General features: G+C 39.6%; 1 protein-coding gene across 1 annotated transcript in view; it reads left to right on the top strand.

The window, feature by feature from the left end:
- Positions 1–24,220, top strand: part of cfap58 (cilia and flagella associated protein 58) — a 269,774-nt gene that overhangs the window by 60,433 nt on the left and 185,121 nt on the right. The window contains exons 8-10 of the mRNA XM_059947010.1: positions 2,795–2,877; positions 8,456–8,647; positions 19,013–19,174. Of these exons, the coding sequence (XP_059802993.1) occupies positions 2,795–2,877; positions 8,456–8,647; positions 19,013–19,174 (437 nt within the window). The remainder of the gene's footprint in view (positions 1–2,794; positions 2,878–8,455; positions 8,648–19,012; positions 19,175–24,220) is intronic.

The raw sequence follows: 24,220 nt of genomic DNA, 5'->3' as shown, positions 1-24,220 counted from the left end.
TGCCCAATGGTGACTTGCAGGTTAACAGAGGGAAGGAGTGCCTTACACCTCCTTTGTTAGAGATGTACACCCACCACCTTAAATAAGAGGTAATATTATGTAAATCTAGGAGGCTTTGCTTTAGGATTGACAGGGTAAATGCCATTATTCTTTATCAATCCAGAACTCAGAAACAATTCTAAGGGTATGGAATCAGTCAATTATACTGAGAGGAATTTTTGTTTACTCAGAGTTGATGATCCTTCTGACAGAGTCCCTGATGAAGGGTCTTGGCCTGAAATATTGATTATACTGCATGGCCTGCTGAGTTACTCCAGCATTTTGTGTGTGTTGCGAGTATTTTAGGTGGTTAGTCAGAGAACATATTGATGGCTGAGACTGAAATGTCTTTTGACACCAAGTGAATCAAGAAATGTGGATATTGGATAGGAGCATGATTTCAGTTAGGCATTCATCCATGAGTATTAAATGACTGAACAGGCTTTAGGTGCCAAAATTCTGCTTTTGTTTCTATTTCTGATGTCCTTAGCCTTTAAAAGTGCCTCTGATTTGGCAGGGATTGTCAGTTACTCAGAAAAATATTTCTGTACTAAAGAATAGATATTCCTCTGGTAAGTTTGATTGAACAGAGATGAAGATGATGCCAGAATATTGTGCAATATATAAACAACTATTTTGATGGGTAGTGAAGCAATGCAGGAGGAGGTGAAGACACAGGAGACTATAGATGCTGGAAATCTGGAGCAACGTACAAAGGAGCTGGCAGAACTCATTGGGTCAGGCAGCATATGTGCAGGGACATGGACTGCCGATGTTTTTGGACAAGTCCCTTCATTGGGACCGTGAATGGTCTTGATCCAGAATGTCAACTGTACATTTTCCTCTATAGATTAAGCCTGATCCTGATCTCCTGAGTTCCTCCAGCTACTTTGTGTGTTGCTACAGTTTGAGTTTCCAAGGCTGTTTTTATGACTTACTCTTAGCTTAAAATAAAATCTGTAGATGTACCTGTACATATTGTACCCCCATTGTTAGAAATGGGATAGGAAGGAATAACTGAAGGTGGAAAATAGTTTTGTTGTTTAGAAAAATAACTTGCACCTTTCTGTGTTTCTTTATAGTCATGTCAGTGATAACTCACACATTTCTATCTTTATTTCCAAATTTTCCCCAGAGTTGTCTACTGAATTAAGATCTAGTGGCTGTCAGGTAGAAAACATTCAGAGAAATGAGCTTAAAATTAATGTAGGGTGCTTTAACCAAATGACTACCGGAGTTGTGATTTGGTAAATACAGTGTGTGTGGTTACAATTTAGAATCTTAACCTTACATGGGTAAAGATACTAGCAACATTTTTTGTAAGAGACATATAGTACTGTGCAAAAGTCTTAGGTGCGTGCACACACACACATACACACACACATACACACACACACACACACACACACACACACATACATACACACACACACACACACACACACACACACACACACACACACACACACACACACACACACACACACACACACACACACACACACACACACATATATACATATACACATAGAGCATAGAGCTAGGATGCCTAAGACTTGCAGGAGTAAAGGATGTGGGCAAAGCCAGGTTGAGTTATTCTCAGATCTTGGCAATTCGTATTCATGCAAGGAGACATTATTAGTGCATTATTGATATTATTGATTGTGGTGTGTCCTCCAAAAGCAAAGCCTTTATATACTTTTCAGTCAGCTTATTGATCATTACAAAATGTCTCTCTGGTGTTTCCCACTCGCTTCCCATTCCCTACCCCTTTTCTGACCATGATTCCCCTCTCCCTGCTCCCTTCTCACTCTCAATACGCAAATAGAAATCCATATCAGAACCCTAGCTATATATATGTGCCTGAATTTTGTACAGTACTGTAATTTTCAAACTACAGTGACTTCTGGTTAATTGGGACACATTTAGAACAATATATTTTGTTCCAATTAAGTGGCTACCCCAATTAGCCAAAGTTCCATGGAAATAGTTAAAAGGTATTGGAAATATAAATAGAGTAACAAATTATAGACTTAAATGAAATACAAAACAAATAAGAACACTACCTAACTACTATAGTATTATAAAACTGTAATAGTTTCCAATACCTATCGATGGAGTAATTTATCTGTGTTGCATTCTTTTGGCTATAAATGAACAAAATCACTGCAGGCAGATAATAGACTGCCTTCATACAAGGTATCCTCCAAATCTTCAATTCATTGTAACATTTAAGATAATTGCCAATACCTTCAAATTCTTTGTAGTTCCTAACCTTTTGAAGTAGTGTAATCATTTCATTTTCTCTCCCAGCCATTCGTGGTATCTCCAAGCCTGAATGCTTGAAACCATAGTAAGGAAAGCAGTTCTGAATGGTCTTACTGCTTATTTCTTGCCAACTATCAGTGACAGATGTTGCGCTTTTTGAAAACTGACACTATTTAAAAACTGATCACTCAAAACATAGTGTAATGCTTAATGGCCACACAAGGGCATGCGATCAGTGCTGGTTAGAAGCTGTTCATCAACAGTTTCCTGCTCCACTTAAGTGGCATTGTGTCCCAAATAAATAAAGGGAATCCTGTTTATTTTCTTAATTAGCTTATGTTCTTCAAGAGTTGTCCCAAATAAGCAGCTACCACTGATTCACCAGTGGCCTAAATAACCGGAATCCACTCTATATAGGATCTTTGATTCTTTTCATAGATTGAAATTGATATAACAAAACCTCTTTTTTTTGCCATTTCCTCTTCAGAGCTGGAGTCTACCAAAAAACAGGTTGAGCTTGATAAGAAAGCAGTTGATGAGCTGGTTAGAGAACGAGACATTTTGAATAAGGTGAGGATTGTGCTAAGTGCCACTATTAAAGTTATAAAATATCTGAAATTGCAAAATAATTTATAGATTATTTTTACCAGTTGCAGATAGACATTAGATTGACACTTAATTTTCTCTGATGGTTTATTGAAGCTCAAAATATCTCAACTGTCAAAACCCTTGCATGCATATTTATAAAGTTAGCAATTATTACAAGATAATTATTTAACCGATCGGGATTCTCAATTTGAATGTTTAATCTTGATCAGATTAAATGACAGCACAGGCATGAAGGAATGAATAACCCGTTTCCCATGTGTCTGTGTTTGCTTCAGTCCCCTTTTCTAAATGACAGAGGCATTTTATAATTGAATTATTATCATTTTACAAAATAGAGCACCAGAGCTGGTGCTCCTGATGCAGCCTCCTCTGTGTTGGTGAGCGCTGATCGAGGCTAAGGGAGGACTTTGTTGAGCACTTTGGCTCCATCGCAAAATGCAGGATTTCCCTATGGCCAATAATTTTAATTTCAGTCCCCATTCTCATTCTGACATATTGGTCTCTATTGCCTTGATGAGGTCACTCTCAAGTTGGAGGAGCAGCACCTCATATTCTGTCTGTGTGGCCTCTAACCTGATGGTATGAATATTGATTTCTCCTTCTGGTAATTTATTTCCCTTTCTCCTTCTTCCCTTTCTCCCATAGCCTCCTTTCCTCCCCATTAGATTCCATCTTCTCTAATCCTTTACATTTTCTGTCTATCACCTTCTTGTTTCTTATGTCATCCCTCTTCCCCTGCCCCCACAACTCACCTGGCTTCACCTATCACTTTCTAGCTTATCCTCCTTCCTCTTTCCTTATTTCTATTCTGGCTTCTTTCCCTTCCTTCCTAATCCTGATGAAGGGTCTCAGTCTGAAAACTGGACTGTTTATTCATTTCCATTGATGCTGCCTGACCTGCTGAGTTTGTCCAACATTTTGTGTTTGTTACACCAAAGCTAATTCAGATGACATGGAGGTTCATTTTCATTTCTGGATGGAAATCACCAACAATATCACCATTGTATTTGCTTGTAGCAAAGTCATTATTGGCCTGTGTACTTCGTGTTATCATGGCCTTTGATGTTGTAATATAAAGTTTCTGTATATAGTTTCCATTAAAAGAAAAGTGTGGTTCAACTATTGAACTCCAGTGGCCATTCAGCAATTCCTGCATGAGGATGCATAACTGGTGAATTTGCTACATACTCCTATGTGATATACAGAATTGTAAAGGGTATAGTTGGGGTAAGTATAAGCATGCTTTTTCCACTGAGGTTAGCTGAGACCAGAACTACAGGTCATAAATTAAGGGTGAAAGGTGAAAATTTAGAGGGAACATGAGACACAACTTCTTCACTCAGATGGTGATGAGAGTGTGGAAATGGTGGATGTGGGTTTGATTTCAAGATTTAACAGAAATTTGGATAAATACATGGATGGGAGTGGTTTGAAGGGCTATGCTGCAGATACAGGTCAATGGGGTCAGTTAGCATGATAATTTGGCATAGGATAGATGGGCTGAAGGGCCTGTATCTATGTTGTAGTGTTCTATGACTTCATGAATTGAATTAAATTGAATTGACTTTATTACTTACCTCCTTCAAGTACATGAGGCATAAAAATCCTTACGTAATGTTTTTGTTCAAATGTGCAATTATAGTAATTTATAATAAATATTATGTACATCAGGATAGTCAATTTAACATATAAATACAGTCGTGTCAGAATAAATTAATCTGTCTGATGGCTTGGTGGAGGAAGCTGTTTTGGAGCCTGTTGGTCCTGGCTTTTATGCTGCAGTACCATTTCCCGGATGGTAGCAGCTGGAACAGTTTGTGGTTGGGGTGACTCAGGTCCCCAGTGATCCTTCGGGCCCTTTTTACATACCTGCCTTTGTAGATATCCCGAATAGTGGGAAGTTCACATCTACAGATGTGCTGGGCTGTCTGTAGCACTCTCTGTAGAGTCCTGCGATTGAGGGAAGTACAGTTCCCATACCAGGCAATGATGTAGCCTGTCAGGATGCTCTCAGCTGTGTCCATATAGAAAGTTCTTAGAATTTGGAGAGCCATACCAAACTTCTTCAACCGTCTGAAGTGAAAGAGGCGCTGTTGTGCGTTTTTTTTTCACCACACATCTGGTGTATACAGACCACGTGAGATCCTTGGTGATGTTTGGCCTATCTCCATTCCTCCTGTAGTCCACAACCAGCTTCTTTGTTTTTGTGACGTCAAGGGAAAGGTTGTTTTCTTGACACCATTGTGTCAGGGTGATGACTTTGAGATTAGGCCAATCAGTGTAGTGTCGTCAGCAAATTTGACCAGCAGATTGGAGCTGTGGGTAGCAACACAGTCATGGGTATCCCCCTCTTCCCCCTCCTCCTCTTCAGCAATCCCACATGGTTGAGAATGACTTCCACTTCTATTCTGTTAGGTGTGAGGCCTGACAGAGTTTGATGTCAGGCATGTAAATAGCAGTGGTTGTTCACTAAAGCTGCCCAAATGTAATTAAGATTCTCATTCTGGGAATATTAGTGTTGGAAAGGATGCTAACATTAGTTCACTTTTCCTGTCAGTGGAGTTGAAAGTTTTTGAGGAAATATCATTGAGGCTGTCTATCCAGTACTTTGTAGTGCCTGCTATATGTAGTGTATGTCTCATAAGTATATGGGAGGGGAGGAATCTTTCTTTGCGCAGGAGGCCATGAGCTTGGTTTCAGGTTTGAAGTGTCCACAGATGACCACAGTGTATTCTGACACTGTGAAGGCAATGGTAAGTTTCATCGTCAATATCTACCCTTACTGTGAAGTAGCTATTGGGACAAAGTGAACAGTCCTCATTTACCAGTGTCATGTTAGGGATCTTTATCATGGTCCTTACAATTTGGCAAATGTAACATATCCTGCCATTACATATATAATTAACTTAAATATGTAGGCTTGAAGAACTGACATCATTTGTGCATTGTTGACTTGTCAGAAGTCCATAATGGATACTCAAAAATGGATCTTAAAATTTTCAGATTAATAGGATTAGAAAAGTTGGAAGAAGCCACCCAGATTTCCATGGTGGGGAGGCTCATTGCTTGCTTTTTTGAATTATGGAAGTCTCGTACTTCTATATGCGTATTTTTTTAACTTGGTAATTTTCTGTACCCTAGTTTGACTAATCTTTTTGCCACAGTATATTGCATAACCATGCATTAAAGACCTGTGATATGAAGGAAAACTACTTTTCTGCATGTGCAGGAAGGTTGTGGAAGGCAATTCAAATATCTTCCTACAAATCTCATTGATATTCACACACTCTGCGATAGAAACTCATCTTTTGTTTTAAGCCCTGAAACAGTTTCTAGAACATGGGCTAACTGTTGTGAGTCCCTATATTTACTTTTGGCATACAACTGGCATATTATTGACTAAAGCCAAATATACCCTGTACATTTTTTGTGTCTTGGGATCACTTCTTACAAACATAGTCTCTATTCCTTTCATTCCTGCCCCATCATGAGGTTTTTATCTTTTCTACTGCCTAGGAAAACTCATTGAATTTACTGAAGAATAGAGTTAAAATTTTTCTTGCCAATAGTTTGTGGTTTCTTGGTCTACGGTTTTGAGTCAATTTCAAAATCAGATTTTAATTTAATTAAATCTACAAAGGCTCTGAACAACTCTATCATATGTAGCATGATAAATACAATTCAAAGAAAAAACTTTAATTCACTGACGTGCCTGCCAGGTGATGCTGTAAGTAATTAGAAAATCTAGCATCAGTTCTGCATGTGTTGCAAATTAGTGAAAGAAGGTAAACTTCCATTGCAATGATAATAAACCCTGATGTAGACTGGGAGATCACTTCATCAAGCACCTTCGCTCCTTCTGCCACAAAAAGTGGGATTTCCCATTGGCTACCCATTTCAATTCTACTGTAGAATTAGTAGAGGCCAGTTCAGTTGTGTCATTTAAGGTAAAATTGGATAGGTATATGGACAGGAAAGGAGTGGAGGGTTATGGGCTGAGTGCGGGTAGGTGGGAGTAGGTGAGATTAAGAGTTCGGCACGGACTAGGAGGGCCGAGATGGCCTGTTTCCGTGCTGTGATTGTTATATGGTTATATGGTTACTTCCCATTCTCATTCCAATATATCAGTCCATGGCCTTTTCTGCTGCCAGGATGAGGCCATACTCAGGTTGGAGAAGCAACACCTTATATTCTTATATTCTGTCTGGGTAGCCTCCAACCTGATGGCACAATCATCAATTTCTTGAACCATTGGTAATTGTCTGACCCCCCCCCCCCCACTCTCCTTCACCATCCTCCATTCTTGTTTGCTTTCCCTCTTTCATGTCTTTACCTGCTTATCCCTTCCCTCTGGTGCTTCTCCCCCTTTTCTTTCTTCTATCGTCTTCTGTCCTCTCCTATTAGATTACCCCTTCTCCAGCCCTTTGTCTCTTACACCATTCAACCTCCCAGCTCTTTGCTTCACCCCTTGCCCTTCATGGTTTCACCTATCACCTGCCACCTTGTACTTCTTCCTCTTCCCACCTTCTTATTCTGACTTCGGTCCCCTTCTCTTCCTGTCCTGGTGAAGGGTCTCAGCCGGAAACATCAACTGTTTATTCCCATCTATAGATGCTGCCTTACCTGCAGAGTACCTTCAGCATTTTGTATGTTTTTTTTATTATAATCATGGACATTGCCATCTGTTATGATAACATTAGGATAAAATGCACACCGGTGAAAGGTATATAAAATGACAATTTTCATTGTCATTGCTTATGCAGAATTGACATTAAAATATGTCTTAAGGTTGGGCTATGAATTGGGGATCGACACAACAGAACACAGAAATGTAATTTAACTCCCATTTTAGAGTACCTTATATATATATATATTCTAAAGTTCTGTCAATTTTTATAATGAAATCTCTGTCAGTAAGCTCATTGTCATTTAATTATACCAACTTGCCAGTGGTGACATTGCAATAACTTCGTGAGTAAGAGGACTTAGTTATGGTATGATATATTAGTATTGACATTTTACCATATAAATACGAGAAAAGGAATTTATGATGAAACAAGCTGACAAGAATACGCACAGACATAAGATTTTTTTTATATAACTGCATATAGTCAATTGCTTTGCTATGTCAATTTCTATTTTTGTCTTCAAGATTAGCTGCTGACAAGTTTTTTTTAGTCTTGGTTTTGTTATGAAGGTGGTATAACAAAATAATAGGGAAAATTATCGTAAATGCATATAAACCAAAATATTTATTATGAATTAATCAGCTGAGAATGGACTAGTTTGCTGTATTATTCATTGCATCCATTTTAGGCAGGTTGAATTTTTAAAATTCATTTTCAGGATCTGGAGAAGTTCTGGGAAGATTCACTTCTCTAAATTTCAGAAAGCTGTGTATTTTACATTGATATCATTTTTACCTCTTGTAGAATTTTAGGTGAAGTCTAAAGTTTGGTCAAGTTAGAGCTAATTATATCATCAACCCATTGTAAAAAGAATGTGGAACAAAATTTCAATATACTTTTCTTTTCCATAGAACGTTTTGAAGGCAGTAGGTGCTACTGAGAAACAGATGAACTTGGTCAAGCTTCATGAACAGTCTAAAAAGGTCCTGGATCAAGAAGTTCAAAACTATAACCTTGAAGCACAGAAGCAGAGGAAAATAATTTTCCACCTGGAAAAGGAGAGGGATCGATACATCAATGAAGCCAGCAATCTTACACAGAAGGTCAGTGTTTAGCAATACATTAGGTTAATCCAACTTAGAAGTCCATAAGGAACACAGAGTTTGCAAATACTACTCTCAATTTAAGAGAGGCAATGTTAGCTCATTTTGATGGAAAGTAATTAAATTCAAAACTACAATGAATTAAACATTAACTTTCCTAAGGATTGAGATGGAGGGAGATATGAGTCAGACTGGAAGCCAAATTAACACCTAATGATGTAATTAAATTAGCGTGCTTGGTACCTTATATTTGATGGGTGATAACTGATACAATTACAAACAAAGCCCACTTTAATCAAAAAACATATTGTGGTGTGCTTCCGAAGGTTTGTTTCACGCCCTAGCAAATTCATGCAGTGGCAGGTGAGGAGATAATTGGCAAACATACTTTTATTTGGCTGCTGCTTCCACAATGTTGCTGGTAAACAGGCCAATTTATCAGCCGGAGGGCACAACTAGGGAATGGGAAAAGGTGTTATCAAAAGCTGTGTTTCACAAATGTTCTTAATCATGCCATTTCTCATTCTAGCTGTGCAGGATTTCATATCACGCTGGCATCAGAAATTGTTCAGAGCCAGGTTCCTCATAAGGGGGCTCAGTTAATAATGTGTTGCTTGCATTTCCCTACAATGTAATTAATTGCAATTTGTGTCAACAGGTTACTTAGTTTCCTGTATTTAAATCTAGTTTTCTTTTACAACTCACACATTATGCCACTCTGGGGCTGTAATCCATTTAGTTGTCATGGAAGATCAACTATCGGGTGACCATGTTGATATTCAGGAAGGGGTGGCAGGCTATTCAACCCTAGAAAAGTGTTGCAGCAAGCTGTTCATGCATTAACTTGAAATCTGCAAGCAAGATAATGCCGATCCCCTAGAGAAAAATCAACAATTTTTTTAGAATTACCAGAGGCATTTGAAACATTCTAAATAGCTGACATTAGGTAAAATCCTTCTTTTCATTTTAAAGACATCTGCAACATGATCATTTTGAAATAATCTGACTATTTGGAGTTCAGATTCCATAATTTGTACTTTGATCAAATCCAGGAAGTTGATTTTTTTTCTTCATTTTAACTATATTAAGTATATAGTCTATATACTGCTACTTCTTGATTAAACTTATTTTCCTCTTTCTTCCTTGAACTAGTAGTGTCTGATATAGTGAATCTTGACCCTTAATGTAAAATGAGCCTTTTTTAAAGTGGATTCACTTAGTAGAAGAAAACTGCCAGTAGGGAGCACCTTTTGCCAAATAGCAATTCTTTGCATTGTGTATTTGATTGTGTGTTTCTTTAAATAAATCAACAGCAAAATAATAGACATTAACTGGTAAGCTCAGTACAAAAATAAGGATATGACTTTTACTCATGGATTATTAGAATATGAACTTGCTTCTACTGGAAATAGCTGAATGAAATAGTTCAGAAACCAGATGACTGTGCACTCAGTGGCCACTTCATTAAATATCACCCGTATGTGGTCTTCTGCTGGTGTAGCCCATCCACTTTAATGTGCATTCAGTGATGCTCTTCCACACATCACTGTTGTAATTCCTGAGTTGTTTTTGCTTTCCTGTCAGCTTAAAATAGTCTGGCCATTCTCCTCTGACCTGCCATTAACAAAGCATTTTTGCCCACAGAACTACTGCTCAGTGGGAATTTTTTTGATTTTTTTGCAACTTTTTCTGTGAACTCTAGAGATGGTGAAAAATGTTCCCAGGAGATCAGCAGTTTCTGAGATACTCAAACCACCCCATCTGGCACCAACAACTATTCCATGGTCAAAGTCACTTAGATCACATTTCTTCCCTGTTTGTCTCGACAACAACAGAATCTCTTGACCAGGTCTGCTTGCTTTTATACATTGAGTTGCTGCCACAAGATTGGCTGATTAGATAGCAGGGGTATGGATGTACCTAATAAAGTGGCCACAGTGTGAATTTTTTTGAGGCTGTATTGTGTACAGTTTTGATTATTCTGTTACAGGAAAGAAATCATTAAATTGGGAAAAAATTGAGAATACTGCCAGAATTTGAGGGCCTGAGTTAGAGGGTGAAGTTGGGCAGGCAACACTTTATTCTTTGGAGCTTAAGAGACTGCGGAGTGACATTATAAATATGCATAAAATCATGAGGGGCATTGATTGCATGAATGCACACAGTCCTGTTCATAGGGATAGGGAATATAAAAAAAAACTAGAGGGCATATGATAGGTTAAGAAAGGAAAGGTTAAAAGATGCCTGAGAGGCAACATATGTATTCACTCAGAGGGTGGTGAATATATCTTTTTACTTTTTTGTGTAGTGATACAGTGTGGAGTAGGCCCTTTGAGCCATGCCACCCCAGCAACTTCACAAACGTGATTAAACCCTAACCTAATCACGGCACAATTTACAATTTGCAATGACTAGTGACCGATGTGGTACGTCTTTGGACTGTGGGAGGAAACTGGAGCAGTCACGCATTCCATTGGGAGGACACACGGAGGCTCAGTACAGAGTGGTGCCAGAATTGAACTCTGAACTGTGAAACACCCTGAACTGTACTAACTGCTAGCCACTATGCATGGCACCCAATATATGCAATGAGCCCGAAGAAGTGATTGAGACAGGTCCAGGGACAGGAAAGATTTAGAGGGGTATGGTCTAAGTAGCCTCTTTCCATGGTGTATTACTCTGTGACTTTATGACTGAGCTGAGACATACAGACTATGTACTGCGTAGGCTTGATGAGCCAAATGGCATATTCCTGTGCTATATTTCTTGTTTAAAATCAGGGCTGTGAGTCTTTAACTGCTTGATGTCTCTTCACAAAAGCAGCACTGCCTCAGTCTATCTGTGTAGTTAATGGGTTCTACTTGGAGTCTTTTCTAACTTAGGCTGCCCACATTCAAAATGGCCTACATCCTCACACCTATTCCCTTCACACATTTTTAATGAATATACTAAAATATCTGAGATTCTTTATGTGTGGTCTTGCTTTCAGCGGCTGGTTAATAATGTTCATAACTGAATGCTAGAAAGAAAAATACTAATTTTCTGTTGAAACTTTAGTTTCACAAAAATAGTCAGCTTTATTATATTGTAAAGCTGTAAATGTTTAATTTATTTTCAATTGGTACATGCTTTCTCCATGACTGCCTCATATTTCCCTTCTGTCCTGGCACTGTCATAAAGAAGATACAAGTTTTATCTTTTTATGTTAACACCTGCTAAAACAGAATATTGGCCCTCTATTAGAAAACTAGAAACGCTATATTTATAAAACAGCTAGTTATTGGTGGTACTGACAGTGGTGACGTGGTGAATACACAATCTATCGAAAAGACAGGCAGGCTGACAGAAGAGGAGGAGGAGGAGGAATGGCTCTGCTAGTTTTAAAAAATACTAAATCGCATCTTTAGAAAGAGGTGACATAGAATCCAAATATGTAGAATCCTTGTGGGTAGTGTTAAGAAACAGCAAGGATAAGACGACCCTGGTGGGAGTTATTTACAGGCCTGTGATTTACAGTGGGAAATTAAAAAAAGCATGACAAAAGGGCAATGGTATATTAGTCATGGGGGATTTCAATATGCCAGTAGATTGGGAAAATCAAGTTGATGCTGGATCGCAAGATAGAGAATTTGTGGAATGCCTCTGAGTTGGCTTTTTGGAGCAGTTGTGATTGGGCCCAGTAAGTGATCAGCAATTCAGGATTGGATGTTGTGTAATGAACCAGATAAGATCAGGGAGCTCGAAGTACTGGAACCCAGAGGCCAGTGTTTGTTATATGATAGAATTTATGCTGTAATCTAAGAGGGAGAAGTTAAGTCAGATGTATCAGTATTACAGAGAAATAAAGGGAGTTACAGAGGCATGAGAGAGGAGCTGGCCAAAGTTGATTGGAAGGGGACACTTGTTGAGATGACAGCAGAGCAGCAAAAGCTGGAGTTTCTAGGAGCAATTAGGAATATGTTGGATAGATCTCAAAGAGGAGGAAGTATTCTAAAGGCAGGATGAAGTAACTGTGGCCCACAAGAGAAGTCAAAGCCAACATTAAAAGCAAAAGTGTGAGTATATAATAGAACAAGAATTAGTCAGAGGTTAGAGATTTGGGAATTTTTTAAGATCCACCAGGAGGTGACTAAAAAGTACAAGGGGGGGTGGAATGAAATATGGAAGTAAACTAGCCAATAATATGAAAAATTATACCAAATATTTTTTCAGATTAGAGTAAAAGAGAGGCAAGAGTAGATATTAGACTGCTGGAAAATGATGTTGGAGAGATAGGGTTCTCAAACTATTTCTTATCTGAGCTTGGAAAAAATTAGAAGCACTATTTTTGACTCATCAATTAAATTTGAAGAAACTTGGGGACCGTTCATTCGACATTTTCATATGAATTAATTTGGCCTCTTCCAGACCTTCTTTCTGTTTATTCTTGTTCTGGTATGGAGTTCCGGAGTTTTTGACACTATCATATACATATAAACTGTTATTATTGCCCATGTTAGTTTAGTTTAGTGTTTTTTTTTCTCAATATATATTTTTTCTTGTATTTTTAATTTTTTTTTCTTTTTATGATTATTCTTATTTTTTCCATATATAATTATTATAGGCTTGATTGATTAATGTACTATTTTTTTCTGTTGATATTTTAATAGGATATTGTTATCTTATTATTAATTTAATTTCAAGTCTATTGCACTTATAACCTATTCATTATTATGTTATGTTTTTTTTATATATGAAACTCAATAAAAAGATTGAAAAAGAAAAAAGAGAGATGGGGAACGAGGAAATGGCATTTAAACTGAATAACTATTTTGCATCAATCTTCATTGTGGAAGCAAGTTAGAGTCAATTGTTAAGGATGTCATTTCAGGGTACTTGAGGGCACATAACAAAATAGGCCAAAGTTAGTATAGTTTCCTTAAGGAAAAGCCTTGCCTGACAATTTCTTGGAATTCTTTGAAGAATTTACAAACATAATAGACAAAGGAAAATCAGTGGATTTTGTGTAGCTGGGTTTTCAGAAGGCCTTTGCCAATGTGCCACACATGAGGCCATTAAACAAGATGAGAGCACAGGGTATTACATAGAACATTGGCAGATTGGTAGGAGATAAAGAGGAGGAATAAAGGCATCCATTTTGGATTGGCGGCTGGTGATGCATGGTGTTCCACAGGGGACTTTGTTGGGAACACTTCTTTTAGCATTGTATGTCAATGATTTGGATGATGAAGTTGATGGTATTGAAGTGATCTTTGCAGACAATACGAAGATAGGCAAAGGGACAGGTATTGTTGAGGAAGCAGAGAGGCTGCAGGAGACTGAGAGAGATTAGGAGCATGGGCAAAGTGGTGGCAGATGGAATACAGCGTCAGGGAGTGTATGGTCATGCATTTTGGTATAGAAGGAATAAAGCATAGACTATTCTCTAAATGGGCAGAACATCTAAAAATCTGAGGTGCAAGGGGAGTCCTTGTGCAGGATTGCCTAAAGGTTAATTTGCATGTTGAATCAATAGTGAGGAATGTGAAAACAATGTTGGCATTCATTTTAAGAGGAATAGAGTATAAAAGCAAAGATGTAATTCTGCATAAGGCACTGGTGAGGCCTCATTTGGAATATTGTGAGCAGTTTTGGGCACCTTATTTAAGATGTGCTGAAATTGGATAGGGTTCACAGGAGCTTGACAAGAATGATTCTGGGAATGAAAGGGTTATCAAATGCATGAGAAAATCTGCAGATGGTGGAAATCCAAAGCAACGCAGAGCAGCGATTGAAAGCTCTGGGCCTGTACTCGCTGGAATTTAGAAGAATGAGGGAGGATCTCTTTGAATGCTATCACACGTTGAAGGTCTAGATAAAATAGATGTGAAGAGGATGTTTCTTTTGGTGGGGGAGTCCAGGACCAGAGGACACAGCCTCAAAATAGAGGGATGTCCATTTAGAAGAGAGTAGTTACTACTTGTTATGTTGCTGGCGTTTAGGGCAGCAATGAAGGTTCTCCATCTCTGTCTGTCCTTGTCCATCTTTTTTGTGTCCCAGGTGTGGTTTGGGGTCTTTGTTTCTGCCTCTACAATATGGCACCAAGTTATCTTTGGTCTCCCACATTTTCTGTGCCCTTTGGGGAACAAATGAAGTGCTGATTTTGATGATGGAGTTGTCCTCTCTTCTCATCACATGCCCAATTCATCTCCATTGTTTCCTTATGATGATTGTGGCCATGTCATTTTGATGACCCAAAGGAGTAGGGTGTGGTTGGAGTTCTTTCTTGGCCAGAAAATACAGAGGCTCATAGTGTGGAATGACGACAGCTTGACAAGGTGTTCTTTGTCATTCACCGGCATTCTGACTCGTACAAGCGTTCAGACAGCACATAACTCTGGTACAGCTTCACCTTAGTGTAGACGCTGTACTTGGTTGATCCCCATATGTTGCTCATTGATCTGAAGATATTTCTAGTTTTGCTGAGTCTGCACTGGATTTTTTCTTTGGTCTCACCATCCTGCCAATTAAGGCTGCCCGAGTAGGTGAGTCTGCCAGTGCTGGGTTAGTTGATACCATATGCTTTGATGGGTGGAGGAGACTCTACATTGAGGGTCATGGTCTCAGTCTTTCTCCGGTTGACTCCGAGTCCAACCTGTCCACCAAAGGTATACAGGTGCTGAGTTTTCTCTTGTACGTGATAGTAGTACAAGATCATCGTAAGGCCAGGGTCTTCTGAACTAGAGAATAGAGTCCACCTAATGCCTCTTGGCTTTTCTTTCATTGTTTTCCTCATAACCCAGTCAATTACCAGGTTAAATAATATCAACCACATCACACATTCTTGCCTTACTCCTGTCCTGACTTCAAAGCTGAAATTGTAGTCTCCAAATGTGCTAGTGAAGTTAGCATAGAAAGCCGGATAAGCTGGACAATTTTAGAAGGGATCCCATATGATCTGAGAATTCACCAGATGCTCTCCCTGTGGATGTTATCAAAGACCTTTTCAAAGTTCACAAAATTCATATACAGTTGTCTCTGTCACTCTGTTCTATGGTATTACGCAGTGTGAAGATCTGGTCAACACAGATGCCATTCCTCCTGAAGCCAGCTTTCCTTTTCCTTGAGCACACATCAACAGCATCTGTAATCTGTTGAACAATGATTTTGGCAAGAATCTTGCTGGGCACTGACAAAAGTGTGATGCCACACCAGATGTAGCAATCACTTAGCGCCCCTTTCTTGGGGATCCTACCAATAACTCCCCTTGTCCAGTACTTGGGTACTTGTCCCTGTCCCCAGATTATAATAGACAGTGGTTGCAAAATGGCTGCTACAACTTCTGGTTCAGCTTTGAACAATTCAGCATTCAAATTGCCATGTCCTGAAGCTTTGTTGTTCTTTAATGATTTAATCAGAGCACCAGTCTCTTCTTTCTTGGGTGGATCTGCGTTGACATCGACGTTGTCTGCTGCCTCTTGTGTGTCATGTTTTTCACTTTGTGGTAGTCTATTCTGTAATTCGCTGAAGCACTCCACCCATGTGCTTCTTGCTCTTTGTCAAAAGTATATTGTTATAATCTCTCACAGGACCACTGGATCTGGATGGGAACTTACTGCATACCAATTTTGAAATCTTATATATATTTCCCAGATCACCTCAGCCATTGCTGTTGCTTTGGCCTCTTTTGCAAGATCTTCTGTGTAGACTCTCTTATCCTGTCTTACAAGTCTCTTCACTTTCTTGTTAGCTTCAGTGTATGCTGGTTGAAGTTTCACCTTAATTTGTGTAGATTTTACATCTAACACTTTCATCTTATTTTTCTGTGTTTCTTCTAAGGCTGCACACGTGTCCTGCTGCATCCATTCTTTGTTATTCTTTCCAGCTTTGTATCCTAGACAAGCCTCACGACACTCCTTGAAGACTGAAGCAGTCAATTACCACATAATGTTGATCCTGTCTACTGACACATCCTCATCAAGATCTTGAAGACCTAGAATTTGATCTTAAGCTGAATGGTAAAGGCAGATTTCACACTGATGTCCTTGAGCTTCTCAACATCAAAACGTCTTTGTACTCATGTTCTGGTCCCAGTGCTTCTCAGCTTGAGTTTCACCACCGCGACAACAAGGTGATGATCATTTCCTTTATCTGCTCCTCTCATCATCTTTACATCCTGCAAGGATTGTCTCCACGTATCCTGGATCACTAAGTAGTCAATCTGGTTCTTGTCGCATCCATTGGGTGAACACCATATTAGTTTGTGGAAAGAGGATCCCCCTGCCATGACCAGATTGTTCTTGGCATAGAATTCCACCAGTCTTTCACCATTGTTATTCATCCTTCCATATCCATGCAGGTCCATGACCCTAATGAAGTGTGATTTGTTATTTTGCACTTTGGTGTTCAGATCTCCCATGATGATGATTGGTGTTAACTCTGCCTCTGATTGTATCTGCATATAGAAGATGTCCTTTTCTTCACTATCATTAGTTGGAGCATATCACTGAATTGCAGTCTTGTTAACTTGCTTCCTTTTCAGCATGACTTTCTTTAGCCTACTGTTAATTGGGTTCCATGCCAGCTAGCACTTCAGAATGCCTTTCTTCAAAATGACAACTACACTATCATGATGATGACCGTCTTCCCTTCCTAAGTATAAAACCGTTTCACCAGTTGATGCCTTTAGTCTTCCAGATCCTGTCCATCTGCTTTCACTGACGCCCAGTATATGTAGGTTGTAACAACGCATTTGTGCTTGCTTGCCAGTGTTGTACATTGTTCATAAATTCCAAAAAGAGATTTTAGTCTTTGCCTTGGTGGCGTTCAGGGCTTCCTTAATCGTGCCAGAGCTTCCTCTCAGTTTTCACTACTGTCAGTCATGCAATTCCCAGGGGGAGACTCGGGAATACTGTTGCACACAGACATAGAAGGATCCTTCATTCCTGTTTCTGTAACAATTTCTTTTGATGTTTAGGGGTGTTAACCCTGATCTGAGCTCCTGAATCTGAAGGAGCAGTGGACCACTCTTAGTCTGGCCTCTACCCTTTGACCTGTTTGGCATGGGTGACCCGACAACTGTCAAAGCACAAGGCCTTAATTCCAGCCAACGTAGTTCTTCAGATCATTGAGAAATACAAGCCTCCAAACCCTACAGCAAGGTTCAAAAAGGCTGGATGAACTCAGCAGGTCGGGCAGCATCCAATGATTTGACCACAGTATCTGCAGTGTACTTTGTGTTTCCTGCAACAAGGTTATAGTCCTCTTTTGAGAATTTAGAACAGAGTTGAGGAGGAATTTCTTTATGAAAAGAGTGGTGAATCTGGAACTTGTCGCTACAGGCGGCTGTGTAGGCCAGGTCACGGCGCATTTAAGGCGGAGATTGATAGGTTCATAATTAATCAGGGCATGAAAGGTTATGGGGAGAAGGCAGGCGAATGGGGTTAAGAGGGAAATAGATCAGGAATAATGAAATGATGAAAAAGACTCGATGGGCCAAATGGCCAAATTCTACACTTGTGTCTTATGGTCTTTTGCAATAGTTCTGTGATTCAGACGGTAACATTTTTTCTCTTGAAAACACCATGCACTCTTTAATTCAGAAGTTATTCAGTAGTGCTGAGTGCGATAAGCCCATCTGATTTCTTTTTATACACATATCAGTGACTCTGTGATTGATGTGCATGCCCATCTGCAACTCCTAAGTGAATTGCCTGGGCTGGTGATAGTATGGGGTGAAAAGATTAAAACATTAGTTAACTTATCTACTTGTGATCTATAATTGTTACCTGGCTTTGGTAATTATTGACTTGGCTGTCAATAGTAACCATTCGATTTTTAATGAAAAGTGCTTTACAGAACAGCTTTATTCTTAATCATAACATTTAAAGGAGAAAATAAAACCATTTTAGATATGAAATAGTTAATTTAAGAAAAACATTCATCTCTTGGAATAGAAAATCCCGGGGTGAATAGTTTGATTTTTTTCTTCAAGCTATTGGATGTGCTTGATCAGTCTCCATACTTAATTGTCCATAAAGCAAAATTTACATTAACTCAGTTCTTTTGGCTGTGGGCTATTAGCCATGCTCACTTGTAAAGACGACAGGTATGGGAAGTAGAAGCATCAGTCTCCTTAAAGGCACTTTGGATATAACGAAAGTGCCTGATGACTGAACTAAGTTCAAAATGTTGGAAGAAAATTGGCACTTTTTAAAAAATAAAGTAATATTTGTATTTGTGAAATTAGTTACTCAATGCTGACAATGTGCTTTCCAAACTTGAATTTTCATAGAACTGGTATAATTTTTATTTTAAAAATTGCTGAGTATTGTATAGTAAGTCAAATTGTGGGTTCCTGAATGTCTGTTGTTATTTTATCTGCAGGTGCTTCAGTATATGGAAGATATTAAAGTTCTTGAGATGCAGAATTTTGACTTCAAGAAGAAAATTTCAGAGGCTGAAAGTAAACTAAAACAGCAACAGAATCTTTATGAGGCTGTGCGGTGTGACAGAAACCTTTACAGCAAGAACTTAATTGAATCACAGGTATGGATATTCTTTGTATACGTCTCTTTAGAGTGCTTTCTGTAAAAAAAAAAATCAGTCCATCTTGGGTGTGTGGCCTTGTATAACCCACACAAAATTGCCATGAAAAGGTAGGGTTTTGTTCCTTATCACCCTGCAGTCTGTGGAGCAGTGGTGTAATTTAGTCTGGGGTATTTCAAGATTTTGTCTTGGTGGCTATATGTGAGTGATTTGGAGGGTGATATATTTTGTGTGTCTTAGGTGTTGCTGTTGTATCTATTAAGGAAGGCAGGAAGAAATACAACAATTTTATTTTTTATTGTTGTGGGTGCATCTTTGCAGGCAAGTCTTGTTTCTTGATTTTACTAAAATTAGCCTGGGTGTGAGAGAGGTTTGAGAATACAGGAGTATGGGTTACTCATCACAAGGTACCCTGACCTTATCTTGTCCTTGCTGCCATATATCAATGCACATAGTAATATAATACTTGCTTGCAATTAATGCTAATCGATTCATATGATGTTCTTTGAGCAAGTAGATCTCCAAATCAGTGTAATTATCTTTTTGTCCACCGTTTGGCAGAAGAGATACATATCTTTGCTTAATGCCATAGGGGATTTTGCATTCCCAGGGAAGAGCCATCATTGCAGTCTACACATCAGAGAACGGTGGTTATAAAGCAATAACATTATTTTTCACCTGTCCTGTACATACAACTTCCCTGTTGGGAATGAGGGTATGTGAAATTGCTTATATAGTTTCATGCTTTTACATATCTATAACATCAATTTCCTGAAAGATTAATCTACCTATTTTGTTCTCCTGCCCTTTTTCATATGGACCATGCATTCTGAAAGCTAAGCCTTTCTTCTAATTTTGTTCAATAAGTGGTTTAATGCACTTAAACACAGGTTATTTATGGTAAAAATGTTACTGGTTCCACTTTTGTCTTGTATTAGCTTGGTAATTTATTGTAGATTATAAAAACCATTGATAAAATTTCCAGTGTCTCCCTCCCCCCTACTTACTGGGAGTGTTGCAGCCGAAGAGCCTAAAGCATTGTTGAGCATCCCATGATCTCTTTGACTCACTGCCACCTGAAAGGAAGTAGAGAAGCATCATGAGGAAATCTGCAGATGCTTGAAATTTAAGCAACACACACAAAATGCTGGTGGAACTCAGCAGGCCAGGCAGCATCTATAGGAAGAAGTACAGTCGATGTTTGGGGTTGAGACCTTTTGTCAGGTCTAACGGCAAAAAGAGATAGTAAGAGACTTGAAAGGGGGAGGGAGAGGTCCAAAACAACAGGAGAAGACAGGAGTGGGAGGGATGAAGCTAAGAGCTGTGAAGATGTTTGGCAAGAAAGAAAGGGGGAGGGGAGCACCAGAGGAAGATGGAGAACAGGTAAGGAGTTATTGTGAGATGAAAACAGAGAGAAAAAAAGGAAGAAACAACAAAAAAATTATATATAATAAATAGATAGATAGGGATGGGATAAGAAGGGGAGGACGGGCATTAACAGAAGTTAGAGAAATCAATGTGCATGCCATTAGGTTGGAGGCTACCCAGACAGATTATAAGGTGTTGTTCCTCCAACCTGAGTGTAGCTTCATCTTGATAGTAGAGGAGGCCATGGATAGACATATCAGAATTGGAATGGGATGTGGAATTAAAATGTGTGGCCACTGGGAGATCCTGCTTTCTCTGGCGGGCAGAGCATAGGTGTTCAGCAAAACTGTCTCTCAGTTTGTGTCGGGTCTCACCAATATATAGAAGGCCACACCGGGAGCACCAGACACAGTATATCACACCAGCAGACTCACAGGTGAAGTGTTACCTCACCTGGAAGGACTGTCTGGGGCCCTGAATGGTGGTGAGGGAGGAAGTGTAAGGGCGGGTGCAGCACTTACAAAGATAAGTGCCAGGAGGGAGATTGGTGGGAATGGCTGGGAGGGGGGACAAATGGACAAGGGAGTCACGTAGGGAGCGATCCCTGTGGAAAGCAGAAAGTAGGGAGGAGGGAAAGATGTGCTTGGTGGTGGGATCTCGTTGGAGATGGCGGAAGTTACAGAGAATTATATGTTGGATCCGGAGGCTGGTGGGATGGTAAGTGAGGACAAGAGAAACCTTATTCCTAGTGGGATGGCGGGAGGATGGGGTGAGAGCAGATGTGTGTGAAATGGAAGAGATGCAGTTGATGGTGGAGGAAGGGAAGCCCCTTTTACCAATATATAGAAGGCCACACCAGGAGCACTGGACACAGTATATATTTTTTTCTTCTTCCTTTCTTTTTTCTCTCTTTCCCTCTCACAATAACTCCTTGCCTGTTCTCCATCTTCTTCTGGTGCTCCCCTCCCCCTTTCTTTCTTCCAAGGCCTTCCGTCCTATGATACTCCCCTTCTCTAGTCTTGTATCCCTTTTGGCAATCACTTTTCCAGCTCTTAGCTTCATCCCTCCCCCTCCCATCTTCTCCTATCATTTCGGATCTCCCCCTCCCCCTCCGACTTTCAAAACTCTTATGATCTCTTTTTTCCATTAGTCCTGACAAAGGGTCTCGACCTGAAACGTCGATGGTACTTCTTCCTATAGGTGCTGCCTGGCCTGCTGTGTTCCACCAGCATTTTGTGAGAGGAGCATCAGGACTAGGACTGCCAGACTGTGTAACGGCTTCTTCCCTCAGGATGTGAGACTAATTATACCCTGCTACCACCAAGGTCTCATCACTAGGACAGCGAACTGTTTTACTATTCTGTTTACTGTTTACCTGTGCTTTGAACTACATGTATTTTGAATTATATTTTGTTAATGTAGATATGGTAATATTTTGGTTCATTTGCTGTGTGTGATTTGTTTTGTAGATGCACTGTGGTCCAGAAGAGCATTGTTTGGTTTGATTGTATATATGTACAGTCAGATGACAATAAACTTGAACTTGAGATTAGTACATTGTAGGAGTGTTGATAAAAATTGACATGAGTGTAGATACTTCTAACATACACTTTATTTACTCACAAACAAATGACGATGTTGTATATGTATCAGAAAAAATCCCACCCCCAAAACATACAGCGTAACATATAATTTACATGGCAAATTTAACCCTTAACAGTCTGGGTGAATTTTGCCTAATGAAATTAAGGAGTCCCTACACACGGAGCCTCAAAGAGGCTTGTCCTCAAAGAGGTGAATTGACAGCTTAAAAAAAGATGAGAGGCTGCCAAATGCCGCTGACCAACTACTCATGCACTGCACAGAGCGCGTAATCCTACGCATCCGTGTGAAAGCGATCGGCGTGGCTGGGAGGGGGTGTGCCAGCTGTCGTTTGCAGCCCTGAGAGGTGGTCCATTTCCCAGTTCGCATGTCCAATTTAGACGCAGGCAGGATGCTCACCTGAGCACCTGTGTCACAGAGGAAACGGCACCTGGAAACAGTCTATAAAGAACAGCAAACTGCCTGACCTGCCAAAACACATAGCAGCTAACGGGGCACCAGCCGTTCTGTTTCCTGACTCCTTGAACCTGCAGAGTGCGCGACACTTCTCAGCTCGGCCCAAACCTCACATGGTAGAAACACCAGGAGGAGACCGTCGTTGAGCTGCAGCGATAGTCTCATGGTCAGGTGGCAGTGAGGTGCTGAAGTCATCTAGCCGCATGTTATGCAGGCCGTCTTGGTGACGGAAAGCACTAGAGCCTGGAGGTGTCTGAGGGGAGAACCAGCAAGAGCTGACCGTACCTCGCCTGGTAGTTGTTGCAGAAAAGCTCTCTGAAGATGAAACATGACTGATGTCTACCAAGGAGGGATGACACGTGGTCCATCAATTCCAACGGCGTGGAGTAGCCCAAGGCAGGCAGTGAGAGGAGCTAACAGGCACGCTCAGACTTGAAAAGTTCAAAAGTCTCTAGAAGAAGTTGCTTAAGAGTCTTGTACCTGTCAACTTCTGGGTGGGCGAGAGTGTGTCTGTAGGACGCTCATCACCCTGGTTGCCGTAGAGCTGTCCAATGCTGCAATGATATAGTAATATTGCATGTCATCTTGTGAGATTCTCCACACTACGAACCAAACAGTGACATATTCCTGCCAGAATTCAGGGCGCTTGAGAGCAACGGCATTTGCAGTCATGATTGTAAAGTGAAATCACTCCAGAATCTTCTGGAGTTGCGCCGAAATCACCAATGTAGGACTGTCAACAAAAATCGACACAAGTGTAATTACTTATTTACTCACAAACAAATGGTGATGTCATATATATATCAGAAAAACCCACCCCCAAAACATAATAATGTACAACTTAACACGTAATATACATGGCAAACTTAGCCCTTAACAGTCTGGGTAAAGGGCTTATTTCAAAACTTTATAATATAATTATGAAGATACGTTCAGAGCCCCTTTATAAGACTAAACAGGATTGGGAAAGAGAGCTTAGTTTTAGTATTTCTAGTGAGAATTGGGATAGAATTCTTCAATTAGTTAATACATCATCGTTATGTGCCAAACATTCACTAATACAATTTAAGGTTGTACATAGGGCCCATATGTCCAAGGATAAATTAGCTCATTTTTACTCTCATATAAGTCCTATTTGTGATAGATGTCATTCTGAAATTGCGTCTTTAACTCACATGTTTTGGTCGTGTTCATTTTTGGAGAAATATTGGAAAGATATTTTTGATATTATTTCTGCGGTTTTGAATATTGATTTACAACCTCATCCTATTACCGCAATTTTTGGTTTACCAATGTTAGATTCACAGCATTTATCTTCTTCAGCCCGTCGAATGATTGCATTTTTAACTCTGATGGCTAGAAGATCTATATTGTTGAATTGGAAAGAAATTGATCCTCCCACTGTATTTAATTGGTTCTCTCAAACTATGTTATGTTTAAATTTAGAAAAAATTAGAAGTGGTACTTTTGAGACCTATTAAATTTGAAAAGTTATGGAGACCATTTATTTAACATTTTCATATGATGTAATATGACCCTGTGCCAAGTACATTTGATTTCCTAGCTTTTAGCTTATGTATTTTGAGAGGACCGGAAGTGACGGCATTGATGAATACTTAT

The sequence above is a fragment of the Hypanus sabinus genome, chromosome 22 (genome assembly GCF_030144855.1).
Source record: "Hypanus sabinus isolate sHypSab1 chromosome 22, sHypSab1.hap1, whole genome shotgun sequence".
NCBI classification, from domain to species: Eukaryota; Metazoa; Chordata; class Chondrichthyes; order Myliobatiformes; family Dasyatidae; genus Hypanus; species Hypanus sabinus.
The sequence above is the reverse complement of the archived record's forward strand: the minus strand, read 5'-3'. Positions and strand labels throughout refer to the sequence as shown.